Consider the following 16,176-nt stretch of genomic DNA (forward strand, 5'->3'; position numbering starts at 1 on the left):
ATATTTTTAATGCAAATTCGATATAACATAATTATTAACTATTTCATTAAACAATATTTAAAAGCACTCTTACTCTTAAAAACTAAATTACTTTCAAAACATGTATGTAACTCAAAGAAAAAGAGAGAGATTTATTGATTATTGGACTGGTTTAAGTATATCTTTATTTAAAGCTACATTTAAATTAAAACCATATATCTCATCACAAGCATAGTAAACTTTACCTGACTTTATCTTTGTATCAGATGATGATAAAGGAGAATATATGCTCTTTTGGTAATCTTTGTTGTTCCTCACATTATCGTTATCAAAAGAAAAATAAGGCAGGGCTTCTGACTTTATCTTAGGATCTTCATAATTGTTCTTAACTGAATTTTCAGCAAAGCTATCAAAAGATGAAGTCGCTGTTGGTACTCTAATAAGTGGGGTGACAGGTCTTCTTACACGATTAGGAACACGGATAGCAGGTGCTGAAAACTGCTGTCTGGGTCCAGATTTTAAGAAATCTAAAAAAGATGCAATAAATCCTGTTCTCACTTCTGGCTGCTTTTCTTCCACCTCTTTAATTTTCTGCCTCATTTTTTCTTGATGTTGGTAAGTTTCATGACAGTTTTCAGGAACAGGAGAGTTGGCATCAATGCCTCTTGAATTCTGACGTTTGCACTGCCCACTTCGTTTCAATAGTTTCTGATTTGTATCAACTTCATTGACATTTTTAATTTGATTCTGTCCTCTGTCCTTTTGCTTTTGAGGGTCCTCTTCTGAAAAAAGTTGGCTCTTGTCTTCAGTATTATTACCATTTTCATTTCTTGGATGCTGCATAGGTATTTGTTGCAGTGGAACATCAGCATTGTCACTTGCCATGCTATAATCTGTTTTTGACACTGTAATCTCTTCATTTAGAGTCCTACTTGAAATAAGGTCTTTATCTTTAATGTTTAATGGTCCATCCATATGAACATTGTTTTTAGCTTCAGATTCACTCCTGGTGCTGGACTGTTGCTTAACTTGACTAGAAACCTGTTCCTGCCTTCTTTCAATTTCAACTGTTGTAATTCTAGTGGGAACACCTTGGGCAGAAATCTCAATGTGTTGTTGGTCAAGGTTCCTATCTTTTGTCTGATCTGCAGGCACTGCTGTTAAATTTAGGGTAACATGGCCTCCATTTAAAGAAATATTATTAAGTGGCTTTCCAGGAAGTGCAGGGGATGAGTTGAAGCTAGGAGTCAGGTGTCTGACATCTATTGTATGAAATTGAGATTTAGGAATATCTCCATTTTCAACTGATTGAATTTCTTCCTCATTGGCAGTTGATTTTGCAAATTCAGATGGTGTTACTCCACAAGCTGCAGCTGTGGCTGCTAAGATATCATCTACATTAGACAATATATTCCTTTCATCATTGAGAAGTACAGATTCTGGAAAACATACAGAACTAAGGGGAACAAATTGATTCTTAGACTCATGATTTGGTTGTCCAAAATGATCTTTGGGTGTCATATGATGCTGTAATGGCTTTGATGGTTCAGAAAGGTTAACTTTCAAAACTTCAGTGTGTTGTGAATGAAGCTGCTCCTGAGAATGCCTTCCATTACCTTGAATCATATGACCATCCACTTGTAGATACTGCTGAGAATTCATAATGTGCTGCACTTGTGGAACACTTTTTGTGTATCCTAAACCAGATTGCAATATTGACTGCTGAAGCATTTGTAAATCACAGGGGGATTCTAGAAGTACCTGTGAAGTAGGCAGGCTTAGCTGATGGCTGTGTCGTATGGGCTGAGTATGAAGCTGAGATGGTGAACTAACAGCATGAATCTGTTGCTCTGAGACTTTAACTTCATGTACCTTGTGCATAAGAGACTCTTGCTGGTTAAGTTCTTTACTGTCTGCATTTACTTGTGCTGTTGACAGTAAACTACCTGCTTTTTTAATATCATGATTCCCTGTATTGGTAATATGGCTGATTTGTGTTACAGAATTAACCATGATTTCCTCTTTTTTTGACCCTTGAAAAGTAAGCCCAACAATTTGATCTTCAAGACGAGAGTTACTTCTGATTACACTTTGAGAGTAGCGATTATCTGCTTTGGAAACTTTATAAGTTGTATCCTGAGCATTAATCTCACCGTCAGTAAGTCTCTGAGGAGAGGAATCAAGAGATGCTTGCTGTTGCAGTGCCTGAAAATTATGCATTGGAAACTGATCATCTTGTTTAGATGTTTGATACAAATTAGGATCAGATTTCCTTTTAATGTATGACTTTGTATCTGAGGAAGATCTATTGTTCTGCAATGCTGGTGAATTAGGTGTTACTTCAAAAGGAGTTGACTGTACAACTGGCAAAAATGTTTGAGATTGTGAAGAGGATGATTCTTGTACCTGAGAATGCAATGAAATATAGTTCTGAGGAGGACTTGTAGTTGATAAGTTTTGAATATGAGAAGAAAATGTTTCCGAAGGACTAACAACTGACAAGACCTGTGACTGAGATGAATAGCTAATCTGTGGCTGGCTAATTGTTGACATACCCTGAGAATGACTAGAAGAATAATTTTCAGACTGGCTGCTAGAAGAAAGATCCCTTGTTTGCCCAGAGAAGGTATTTGAAACTGAGGTTAATACCTGTTGATCAGAAGTGTATGGTAGTGCCTGGCTTTCGGACGTAGTAACTTCTGATTGCCCAGCAAAAGAAAGTGTTTTGTATAGTGATGGCAATTTCTCAGTCTTGATGGCTGAGAATACTTGCGCATGACTAACAGGTGGCACATTCTGTGACTGTGTTGAAATATAATTTTGTGACTGACTTACTGAGAGGAGACTTGGGAGCTGTGCTGTAGAATAGATTTGTGCTTGACCAGATATTACAGAGTTCTGGTTGTGTGCAATTTTGGAATAGCTTTGTGTCTGTACAGAAGGGGCTGCACTTTGTGGTTTAGGTGTCTTTGTTGACCTTGTTGGTTGCTTTGTAGAACACTGTTTTACCTTTGTAGTGGAAACAGATTGGAAACCTGGTGATGGAACTGCTGATGCATACGACTGTGAAAGTTCCACTGAAACCTGAGAGGTTTTCTGCTGTGGGCCACTACTGCTCACCTGAGTAGCATCGCCAGCTGGGCTACAAGTTGATGGGCGGGGTGCATCCTGAAAATCAGATTCATCTGTACTTGGTAAATAGTTCTGTAGGGAATGCTGTGAACTAGTCAGTTGTGCCTGAACAGACTGTGTGTTTGAAGGCCGCTGATGGTGTTTAATTACACTACATTCGCGCTGCAGTGCTCTTTCAATGGAGGCAGTAGAACCAGTAAACAGAGTTGAGTTATACACCTGTGGAGTCTGCTGAGGTCCTCCACCAAGTGACGAAGGCAATAGACTGAACTGTGGCTGTAGGAGATGTGGTGCAGACTCTTGAGCAGAACGGTATGTTGAAGATTGTGGTGGTATGCTGGTACTTAAAACGTAACTGCCCAGACGGTCAAAAGTCAGTGCAGGGGGAACTGTGCCTTGGGGTGTCTTGATCTGCAATAAGGGGTCATGAGCAGTTAGAAGCCCATTTGAGGTTGGACTAAAAGTTGTATCCTGAAGTGTTAAAGAAGGAGTAGTAACAAAGTTTCTACTGCTAAAAGCATTGGGATGTTGATAAACTGAGGTTGATGGAAAGGTTCCAGATGTTGGCAGGGCTCCAGTAACAAAAAGGTCAGATGATGGATGCATGCCTGCTTTAAAAAACACACACAAAATGAGATGTAATCAGTCATTAATGAAAAGGAAATATAAAAGTGGCACTAATCATTTATTTTAGACTTGAATTTAATCACAAAACATATTCAATCTCAGTATTTGAAATCCACTCAAAGACTTGGTGCTAAGTTCTCTCTAGATTTTGAATTTACATGAGATTTAGCAGGCAATACTTATCCCATGCTAAGAAGACTGGTGGAGAGAGGATGAAGCATTTTGTCCTCTTTTTATATTTAACTTACGAATGCAGAGAGATGTATTAGACAACCATGATTAAAAATTTCTACAGTCCAGAAACTCAACTGACTTCATAAATTCTAACCTCACCTTCAGAAACAGGATAATAACAATACTTTCAGAAACTTGGTAACTTGCTTCACTGCAAACATAAAAAAATCATATATACTCATGACGTGGTCACCTCCCAAATTGAATACTGTAACTTGTCCTACATGGGGCTGCCCTTGATGAGTATCTGGAAGCTGAGCTGATGCAAAATGATGTGACATAGGCAGTTATATACTCCTGGAAGGACTCACATTATACCTCTGGTCCTTGAATTGCACTAGTTCCCAGTCTGGTTCGTCAATGTCAAGGTGTTGGATTTGACCTTTAAAGCGCTACAGTAACAGGTTATCTGAGGAACTGCCTTTCCCCAAATACATCTACATGTCTCATAAGGTCTGGCAGGAATTGCATATTGCAGGCCCCATTTATGAGGAAGTTCAAGCTGATGGATGCCATGGCACTCACCCCCTGGAACATCATCCCTCCCAAACTCTTGTGATCTCCTGGAAAACCCTTAACACTTGGCTTCATCAGTATCCCCTAGTAATAGGAAGCCTGAGAATTATCTGTATTATATATAATAGCTTCCTTCTTATGATCTTACTTTTATTTAGGTTCATTGTTTTAACTGCTAGTTTTATTATGCTGTCCAAAATAGTTCGAGAGAGTGAGCCACATAAATCTGACAAATAAATAATAAATAAAAACCTTCTTACTACAGAACACAGAAATCAAGTGCTGCATGTTTGTTTGTTCCAATGTTTAATAAGACTTTTCTTCAATGCATCATTCTTTTCCCAACCTGGAGCTAGGAAGGCATCTGATCATTGTTGACATTATTATTCACACCAGCCTTAGTTGCACTGATTTCTATCTTGACAGTTTCAGCTATTAAAGGTTACTTTATAAGATACGGGAATCTTTCCCATTCCATTGAAAACTATCTTTTTTGCTTCACATTTTGTATTCACAAGTAGAACTATGCTAAATATATTCCTGCAGTAGAATGCATTGACAGTTTTGCAATTTCTTCATCTGTTTCCACTATCACAATCAAACATTTTCTTAGCTGTCTTCTCTCTAGAATAATCCTCCAAGCTACATAGATCATATTTCTATGTAGATAATAAGGCTAAAGATAGAAATACACAATGATCCCCAATCCAGTGAAGTAGAAGTCTTCCCTGCACAGTAGAAGCTTCCTATTTAGAGATGAATGGCTCTAGATTTAAGCCAATGTTATATAATTTTTACACAAAGATATATTGATATGATTACCAAAATATTAGGAAAATGTCACCTGGTTGCCATGTAGGCGCCCTAAATTGTGGTAAAAGAGTTGTTCCCGAAGAAACAGTTTGAGTATTGCGAGATTCGATTGCAGAGAGAAAATTCATAACCGATGCTTCTTTAGTGTTGCTATTGCTACTGTGCGTAGAATTATCAAAAATTCCAGGAAGACCTATAAGAAAAAGTATACCACATATGAGCTTTATACTAGATATACTTCAGCAATTAAACATCTAATCAAAACATCTAATCAAAACATTCAATCACAAACATTGTAATTGAGTTTTGGTAATGGCCAAAAAGCTCTCTTACAATGTTCTGACAATTTACTTAATTAACAATACAAGTTACTGAAAGTAATAAAGAGAGGAAATATAAAACAATACTACGAAGTATCTACAGAAACCTTCATTTATGTTGTATTTAGCGCACTATTAACTGAAGGATGAAGGAAGGAATAGGCAATTTTCACCAATTCCACTCTTCTATAAATCCCTATGCTTAGAGCTCCAGGAAACAAAGTGCCGTCAGAGAAATTTCTCCCTCCCAAACTTTTTAGCAGGTATAACAGGTATATCAACATATATCTTGACAATTGTCCTGAAATGTATTCTATCATTTGTCAGCTCTCAACTATTTTAAAAGAAAGGCATCTATTTCATAAATTATTATTACCAGAAGGATGGGGTGTGGTAGTGTACACAGGAAGCTGCTGAGAAGCTGCATATGTTTGTCTAAGAAGATCCGCTTCAGAGTGTGATGAATGTCCTCCTCCATAGTTTAAACTTCAAAAGGCAATTAAAAAGGAAGACAACACACATGTAGATGAAAATATGACAATTAACCAAAACATAGTAAGAGAGATTAATATTACAAGTTCATACTTCAATGGTTGAGCAGTGACTGATCCTCAAGAGTACAGAATATTGTAATTTAGGATTTGTTTGCACAAATACATGTAATGTAATTTAAATACAAGTAATGTAATTTAGTTAGCATGTTTAAAATAGTGAATGACTGCCTTTTCTATATTTCAGAATAATTTGTAAGATATTATTTAGTATTCTTCTCCCTGCATTGCTAAATTTATGAATATCCCTGTTTTAATAGTACCACACACACACACACCTTCAATTTCTAAAATGTTATGCATACAGGATCTATAAGACATTCATAAGCAAATTTCTTTTTGAAACCAGAAATAGGCTTCTGAGAAGGTAGCTTTAGAAAGCATTCCTAGATCTGAAAAATGTGAGTAAAAGGACCCATGGCCTTCAAGCAAGAGGAAGGATTTTTCTTGGTAATACTTCAAATTGGAAAGACACTCAAGACTCTAGAAGCAAAATACAGAGCAAGCCTTTAGATCTCTAAGCAGAAGAATGAAAGGGGAGATATTTTTGATCCTTGTGGGTTTTCCAAGTATCTCAAAAGCAGATTCAATCCAAAAACCTCCTTTCATGAGTTTAAAGGAGAAGACTATGTCAAGTACCTCCAATGTTCAATGCAACTGTGAAATATTCCATGTTTTCTCCAAGATTTGTCAAGATATACCAAACTTTGGATGGAAACGTGGACAAAGCCTCATTTATCACAAAGAGTAAAATCATTCTACATATGATAAGCTATTTATCTATGTCCGTGTGTAAATTATTTCAATGTATATTATGAAGCCAATTTCTCTTCTTAGGGACATGACCAGGGTGGGTTTCTGTCAGCATTACTGCTGGTTCAGTGCACACATGATTTTGCATGTGCGTTCTCTCTTCACTAATGCACGTGCGCAGTTGCTTCTAAATAGGTCTGTGCATATGCATAACATTTAAAAAAGGTCAAAAAAAGATGTTGTGACGACCGGAGAACCGGGGGCGTGGCGAGCATGCTGTCCCTACCTGTTTGGTGACTCAGTCGCCATTTCCACTACCGGTTCTACTGAACCAGTGCGAACTGGTAGAAACCCACCTCTGGACATGACCTTCTATAATAAATCAATCAAAAAATGAGATATAACTGCACAAATATAAAAGAAATTCCCCTTATGAGGCTTATATACATGAAACTACACCGACGTGGTGCCCTTTTTACCTTATTATGTATACAGTTTTGAAAACATTATTTCAAAAGTCATAGTGATTGGATTGGCTGTATGGTTTCCCAAATAGACAGAACACTTGTTTCAAATTCCCAAAGTGATCTTTAGTTCCCCAAACAATTAAAAAAGTAACATTTAATGACAAATATAAAAAACAATATTCCACACATTATTATTTAGGAACAATCCTAATTAAGAAAAACTTAAATATCATTCAAATCTAAATTGTCATTGTTATATAACTATAATTTCCATATTGAATGTGGGTTTTTGCCTACTAATGCACCAGAAGCATGACTGTCATATGAAAGAAAATGGGCTGCCATAACATGAGTATTATCCTTTGCATTTAACAATACTACTAAGTCTCACGGCACAGATGTATTCTCTTCAATTATGGCAAAATACCAATGCCCCAAATTTTGTTAAATACTGCCAATTAGTTGACATACTAGCATGCATCCCTACTGCAGTAGTTTTACATCAAAATTATATTTCATCAAAAAAAATTCTAACAAGTCTTGCATATAGGGCCGGGATGGCAAACCTATGGCAAGGGTGCCATAGGTGGCACACAGAGCCATTTGTCAGGGCACACAAGGCCTTTTCAGTTCAGCCTTTTTAAAAGCCATTTTCCGCCCTCCCCAGGCTCCAGAGGCTTTATAGGAGCCTGGGGAGGACAAAAAGAGCCTTCCCCCACCGAAAAAAACCCGGCCCTAAGGGCAAACCGGAAGTTCAGGAATGGACTTCCGGTTTGCTCTTAGGGTCGGTTTAAGCCCTCCGGAGGCTTCAGGGACTTTCAGGAGGCTTCCCTGAAGTCTCCAGAGGACTAAAAAGGACCCTACGAGCAAACCGGAAGTGACTTCCTGTTTGCTCATAGGGTCGGTTTAAACCCTCCAAAGGCTTCAGGGACCTTCAGGAGGCTTCCCTGAAGCCTCCAAAGGACTAAAAACGGCCCTACGAGCCCGTAGAGTTGTTTTTTGCCCTCCAGGGAAGGTCCTGAAGGTCCCTGAACCCTCCGGAGGGCCTCCGGGGGTGCAGGGGAGGCTGTTTTCACTCTCCCCAGGCTCCTATAAAGTCTCTGGAGCCTGGGGAGGGCAAAAAAAGCATGCAAAAAATGGGAGGGGTGCCTCTCATGCGCACTGGGAGGGTCACGTGTTGCATTATGGGTGTGGCACGCTTGTGCATGATACTCTGCACTCCCCCTCTTATGGCACGTGAGCCAAAAAAGGTTCGCCATCGCTGATATAGGGTATATATGATTAAGCCAGAAACGTATAATTTAAGTTAGGTTATATTAGCTGGCAAACAATCATTACTCCCTATTTCATGTTTTCTTTGTGCAACTATATAAACTAAACAAAAAGTTACTTCTTGAGGCATACAAATCTAAATTTACAGATCAGCGTGTCCATATAATTTAAGTTTTCATTTAATGTTAGCTTGCCTATATAAATTCAGCACACAGCTTTTTGTACTCAATAGAAAAATAAGGTAAATAAGTGAAAAAGAAAGGAGGACAGATATAGGAGGTGGAAAGAGGGCTAAATCAACAAATATTATATTATATTACTGTATATACTCGAGTATAAGCCTAGTTTTTCAGCCCACTTTTTGGGCTGAAAAAAGCCGCCTCGGCTTATACTCGAGTCAGTTAAAAATTTGCCCGAAATGGAGGAGAAAAAGGGGCGGGGCCATGCCGCTGGGTGACACTCGTGAATGGCCCAGTGCCCCTGTGAGTTTCCCCTCCCTCTGTGTCAGTTTGCTGCGCAGCGCGCACCGCACCATCCCCCCTCCTCACGTTCTAATGTAATGCAGGGCTGTCTTACGATTCCCCTTCCTCCCCCTCCTGCCGCTCTGCAACGATGTCCCACCTCCTCCTTGTTATGGCAAGCAGCCACATAGCGATGTCCCACCTCCTCTGGTACAGTGATCCAGTGATAGGAATCACTGTGCCGTGTGTCATAGGAGGCGGGACATCGCTCCCGCGGCTGCACGGGACATCATCATCACAGCGGGACATCAGCATCATGAGGTGAGTGAAGTATTTCATTGAATACACCGCTAGTTTACTGTTTTTCTTTGAAATAAATATTCAAAAACATTATTGGTATCTATTTTTATTTTTGAAATTTACCGGTAGCTGCTGCATTTCCCACCCTAGGCTTATACTCGAGTCAATAACTTTTCCAGTTTTTTGTGGTAAAATTAGGTGCCTCGGCTTATATTCGGGTCGGCCTATACTCGAGTATATACGGTATAATATAATATAATAAGGATTATAGCTAATCCTTACAATGAGTTGAGTTTGATAATGGATGCTAAGAAAAAACAAACAAGATTTTGGATATGCTCAAAATAAAAGGAAGAGGCAAAAATAACTATATCAACTGATTGGGTACAAAGAAAAACCAGTACTACCCTTATTTTAGCTCAGATTTTTCTGAGATGACGACTAAATATTTCACCTCGCAGTTATGAAATCAGAATAAAGCAGCAGGATACAAGTCCAAGACTGTTATGTTTATTTACTTTGAATGGATTTAGAACTTCTGGATCAAATGAACTGCATTCCAGAAGTGCAAAGTAACCAAATGTTTATATTTTATTTCTGAGAATCCCTGGGAGCAAATATCCCTATCTTCAAATAAGGACAAAAGAGGAACAAGAGAAGTACAAACCTGGCACTCTGACACTGATATAAAAGATATATAAATTATTCAACTAACAATAATGCCATAATTGTTCAAGAACAGGTATTATCAAATTATGTTTGTCTTAACGTATTTTAAACAGCAATTTACTTAGCAGTTTGTAGGAATGATATAATCACGAAATGTTGATTTCTGCAAATATTTTTTCAATTATCCCATGGCATTCTGATCACCATTAAATGTTGATTGGATGATATGCCATCCAACAGTTCGACTAAAAACTGTACTAAAAATCTAGTCCTCAAACATTCCTGATCAAACTCAAATAAGGTACCAACTGCGGTGAGCATTCTTCAACTTTATAATTAATATAATTTGGGAGCCGGATCGTACCATGACATTGTCCATCAGGAGGAGCATATGGTGATTGGCAATCAAGTCCTGAAAATGAAGGAGGGCCAGACGAGCTGCCTTCAGCTCCAGCCAATTTATATTGTGGAGCACGTCTGAGATCATCCAATGGCCCTGCGCCAATTTGGAGTCCATCAGCCCCCCCACCAGCCGTAGAGGCTCGCATCTGTTGTGATTGTGGTATGATCCGGCTCCCAAATGTTGGATCCGCAATGTAGGGCCAGAGATGATGACCACCGTAGAGACCAGCAGAGGCCCAGTGATAGAGTGACTGTCCGCAGCGAGTTGCTCATGCACTGGTGTTGATAGGTGATGAGTGTCCATTGGAGTGTCCGAGAATGAAGTCGGGCCCAGGGCACTATCCTTATGCATGACACCATCTTGCCCAGCAGGTGGGCCAGGATCAGGTTGGAAACTCACTAACTTGCGCAGATGTGATGTGCTAAAGTTTGAAGATTTGTGAGACGTTCTGAAGAAAGTCGAACAAGTCCTGCTACAGAGTCTATTACTGTACCTAGATAAAGGATTCTCATCCTGGGTGACAGATGGCTCTTGGGTAAGTTGACAGAAAACCCCAGGGACTGCAACGTCTGGATTGTCAGATTCAGGTCGTGAATTGCCTGAGTGCATGTTTGGGCCTGAATGAGCACGTCGTCTAGGTAACATTGGAGTCTCACCGGGTGGGATTGCAGGTGAGCTGCCAATGCCGCCAGGACCTTTGTAAGCATGCATGGGGCAGAGGCTAGACCGAATGGGAGAGCCCTGTACTGGAAGTGGTGCCCCTTGTGGGAGAAGCAAAGGAATCTGCAATGGGCTGGTAGGATCGGGATGTGCATATACGCTTCCGTCAAGTCTACCATGAAGTCGCCCCGCCGGATCCCCAGGAGAATGGACCTAAGAGATTACATTTTGAAGCGCCGGTAAACCAGGTAAGAGTTGAGGCGCTTCAGGTCCAAGATTGCCCTCCATCCCGCTGAGCTCTTTGGGACCACAAATAGGTTGGAGTATAGACCCAACCCATACTCTTCCGTTAGGACTGGTTCCACCGCCGGAATGTCTAGCAGATGTTGGATGGCCAGACCCATTAGGCGGCGCATTCTGGGTCCTGAGACAGGGGAAAGGTCCTGAAGAGCATTGGGGGAAGGGAGGGAAATTCTAACCAGAGGCCATCCTTGATAGTGGACTTGACCCAGGCATCCGATGTTATCTGATCCCACTGATCTGCAAAGGACGCTAGGCGGCCGCCTATGGGCTGACTCAGATTGGAGTCATTTCCCTCTGTGGAAGACCCCCCACGAAAGGGCTGCTTGGACTGACCTTGGTACCTATCCCTATCCTGATAAAAGGGACAGTGACTCTGCCTGTCGTATCTATGAGGAGCGTATCGCTGTTGGCGATAGTTCGGGTCAGGTGGCCAGTAAGAAGAAGGTCTCCGGTAAGGAGCTGGATGGAACTCCGGCTTCTTGGTGTTAGAGGGGAGGACCTTCTTCTTGTCCTTGTTCTCCACGGGAATTGAGTCAAGAGATTCCACAAAGAGATTGGGGCCGGTGAAAGGGGCCACTGCCAAATTCCACTTGGACTTGTTGTCCATTTGCCAATTGCGAAGTCACAAGAGACGCCTGGATGTTACCGAAGTGGACAACACCCTGGATGCAAACTTGATAGAATCTAGAGAGGCATCTGCAGAAAGGTGCGTGCCTGAGATAATTTTGGTGAGGTCTTGGTGAAGACGCTCATTTTGGATCGGAATGTGGTCCTGTAATTGGCGCAGCTACATAACGACGGTTCGATTAAAGTAGGAAGCTGCTGCTGCCGATTTAATGTCCCAGGCCAAAGCGTTGAAATTCTTACGAGGCATAAGTTCCGCATGCTTGTCCTCGGGCTTTAGTTTGTTGGCCACATCCCCCGAGGCTATGGTAGATGCATTAGTGAGAAGAGCAATAGGAGCATCTACCACTGACAATTGTAGGGCCTGGGAGAAGGCCTGCTCCATGTTGTAGAAGCAGCGATCATTGCTCCCAGGATTAGGCAAAGAAGAAGGCTGAGTCCACTGGCTTTTGACCACTTCTAAAAATAGAGGAGGGGCTGAGACTTCCTCCTTATCCGTATTGGGATTTATAAACATAGCCAGGTTGAGATTCCTGTGTTGGGACACTGGGGGAGCCTACGTACCAATCTGAGTAGTCTTTTTCGCCTTATGTAGAAGAGGTTTGAATGCCGGGGGCGGAAAAAGCTGGGGGATCAGGAGGGATGGTATCCTCATCTTCAGAGAACCCCAGGTCCGGATGGGCACCCTCCCCTAGTACTGAGCCCTTGCTAACCACCGATGGAGAAGAGGGCTTGGGTGGATCCTGTCCCCGAGAAGAAGATGGAGATCTGAGATGCCTGGAGACAGAATGAGGCCTTGCCACCCCGTGAAGAGCGTGACCATTGGAAAAGGCTTGAGGCAATGCCCTTAGTGATTGAGGAGGAAATGAGCCTCCTGATGCTTTCAGGTAGGAGCTCAAGATCCTCTGGGGGGACCCTGGGGAGCTAGTTGTGAAGCCGGGAGGTAGTCCTGAGACCTCCCTTCCAATGGATCCCTTTCCCCTTCCCTATACAATATTAGGGGGATTGGGCAAAGGAGAAGCCACCTGCCTGCGAGGCCTTGCAGGGGAGATAGAAGAGAAAGAAGGGCTGAAACCCCTGGGGCGGTGAGCCAGGGGGGGTGAGCCAGAGTGGTGAGAGCTGGGACTCACTGGGGACCTGGATCTGCAAGGGGATTCAGTCCTAACAGCTAGTCTCTCTGCCCTGGCCACTTGTTTTTCTAAGGCCTTCTGCCTTCTTAACTCATCTCTCACAGCAGCTCTCTAGAAGGGCGCTATTCAGCAGATGATCTGGAGGCCACTGATCTGGTTCTGAGTCTGCTCTGCCTTTCCTTTGCCACCTCTCCTTGGACTCCCCTAGGGACCTGCACTGGTTCAGGGGTTGTGGAGGCCATATCTCACTCATGTGGCCTGTGCCTGGATGGAACTGTACCAAAACCTGCCGGCTTTGATCTATGGCCATGTTGCCAGTCGCAGGATGGAGGAGAGGATGCCTGCCGGCCTCGATTAATGGCTGCGATGCAGGCCGCTGCTGCACAAAATGGCCGCCTCCACGAGGTCATCCCAAAATGGCCACAGTGCCTCATGGAAGCAGAGGAGAGTGCCCGGTATCAACGGTTCTGAGGCAGCAGTCTCGCAGCGAGCCGAGTCCTCTTCAAGTACTCTCACCGGCTAATCAATTTAATTTGTACTGCGGCGCTTGGTTACAAGCTGTGGCACGCCGTTTGGAGCCTCCGTAGCAATCTGCGGTGCGCCTCTCAAAATGTGGCAAGTCTTTGAAGCCGCAACGAGTCTTTAGAAGGCGCAGCAAGGCTCTAGCAGCCATGTTGAATCAGTTAAAGTGCGGCTAGGATTTTGAAACCACAGTGAACTGTTAAGCCATGGCAAGGCTTTGAACCCACAGGCTTGCAAGGCACTGCACTGTTCCGACCGATCACGAAGCCCAAAGGATGCGGGCTAAATCAAATTTGCCACCCGCAGGAGCCTGTAAATACGCTCGACTGCAATATAGAAGCCTGCCACCCCTGCACGCCCAGGGACTGGGCAATTCCCCCCCCCCCCAGGCCCAGAGGTACTCCTACTTCCTTATGATGCTGATAGATCAGTCTCTATGGCCAGCAGTTGAAAATTTTAAAATTTAGAATATCCAATCAATCAAATTAGGAATATATATAATTAGACAAAGTACCTCACTGGAGCCAAAGCTAGTGCTTGGACCAAAGATTGAGAGGAAACTGTGCCAATAGGGAGGGAAGGAAGGATACTTTAAGAAATTCCCTCAGTCTCTGGACCAATCAGGCTGTGACTAAACCCAGCTGTAGCCTCTCCCGCCGTATCTACATGAAAACACAGTAATTCTGGGGGTGGGTGGGTGGGGGAGGGAGGATCAGGGAGTTCAAAATATATTTCATATTATGAGCTTGTTCAAATTAACAGAAAAAATATCCTTTTTAAAAAAAAAAGTAGAATCAATCTACTGCATTATCCAAAGTAGCTTTTTAGCTAGCCAAATGTCAGGTTTTGTTTAGTAGGATGAGGTATTATTTATGCTGTTACTGATCAACTCTTATACACTATAAAACTGTAAGAAACTAGGGAGAACTATCCTATAGACCACAACATTCCAGCAAATCCAATCATATCTTTCTTTTGACATTAGGAATTTTGACTTGCAAAGTTCACATAACACTGCCATCTATCTTTCATCTTATTCTATTCCATAAGGTGGAATTAAGATCTACTTTATATATTGAAAGCTACTGCAGAAATCTGTAGAGATCTTATATACTCTACTCACTAATTAACAACACATTTCTTGTATATTGTTATATATTACATATATATGTTATATATACACACACAAACACAAAAATATTGTTTTCGGTTGGTTATATAAATGCTGAAAATTCTAATTCTCCCTAACTTCCCAAAATTCTATCAATTTTTATCTACTCATTTTCTCCTTATACTTCATCCTTGTTACAGGTAGTCCTCAATTTACAATCATTTGTTTAGCTCAGAGTTAAAAAAGAACTGAAAAAGTGACATGATTGCTTTTCACACTTAAGACCGTTGCAGCTTCCCCATGGTCAGATTATCAAAATTTGGACACTTGCCAACTGGGATGTATTTATCCAGCTTAATTAACCTCTAGAATCAACTAAAGGCCTATTTGCACTCTAGACTGAATGTGTGCTTTTATGTCCCTACATTTCTGTCATAATTATTTATTTTGCCATTTTAACTTTTGTAAAAATTAATGTTTTGGTTTTATTGTATGTAATTATATATTTAATAGAATATTCATTTTTTCCATGGTGCCATTAAAACAAGCAATAGGTCAGACTACATTTATCTAATTTTGGTCAGTGAAAAAACAAGCAAAATGCAATATGGAAGTGATTCAATATTCAGCAAAAATCAAGGAACCTGACAATTTGAAAAATTTAACTAACAATGAGGCAATTTAGCCCCTGTATGTTGTCCAACAGAAAAACTGGCTAGATTGCTATTCTGCTAATACATGGCTTGTCTTAATGCTTGTTGAACAAACCATGATGTTCTTGTTCACACACATTTTATGAAATCTTAAACTATATTAATAAATCATAATGACTAAGTTCAACTATTCATAAACTCAAAATTCATACAAATGTATATGGTATATAGATTTACGTGATGTATGAATCCAGACACCTGTGGTTTGTTGACCTAACTGCAGCCAAGCAATCCACTTAAATGTTTATACAAATTTAAGATAAAATTGAAGTGTAAATGCCTTATCTGAAACATACATTAAATTAGGAATCATGAGTAAGAGTTTATTTTTTTCTGATGCAAAATATAAATATATATATTCTGTTGTATTATACAGATTCATATACAGCACTTTGTCCTAATTCTTTATTGTATAAATGTAAATAATTTTAAAAAAATGAAATATAGGATTCCTCAACAAATACACAATCCATCCTCTAAAGTCTAGCACATCAACAAAAATATTCACAAACAACTTTTATTTAACACTTTACAAATTGACTCAAGTACCATCAACCTCTAGTTATTATGGATGATTGCACATAAATAATGGAAACAAAGTAGTGTCATGCCATAT

General features: G+C 40.8%; 1 protein-coding gene across 3 annotated transcripts in view; it reads right to left on the reverse strand.

The window, feature by feature from the left end:
- Positions 1-16,176, reverse strand: part of QSER1 (glutamine and serine rich 1) — a 44,710-nt gene that overhangs the window by 20,063 nt on the left and 8,471 nt on the right. The window contains exons 2-4 of one of the 3 annotated variants that reach the window (XM_032224146.1): positions 5,998-6,107; positions 5,333-5,494; positions 225-3,719 (exon numbers count right to left, since the gene is read on the reverse strand). In XM_032224146.1, coding sequence (XP_032080037.1) covers positions 225-3,719; positions 5,333-5,494; positions 5,998-6,107 — 3,767 coding nt within the window. Of the gene's footprint in view, positions 1-224; positions 3,723-5,332; positions 5,495-5,997; positions 6,108-16,176 lie in introns of all 3 variants that reach the window. The other 2 variants (XM_032224138.1, XM_032224156.1) reach the window with 2 other exon arrangements.

The sequence above is a fragment of the Thamnophis elegans genome, chromosome 1 (assembly GCF_009769535.1).
Source record: "Thamnophis elegans isolate rThaEle1 chromosome 1, rThaEle1.pri, whole genome shotgun sequence".
Lineage (NCBI taxonomy): Eukaryota > Metazoa > Chordata > Lepidosauria > Squamata > Colubridae > Thamnophis > Thamnophis elegans.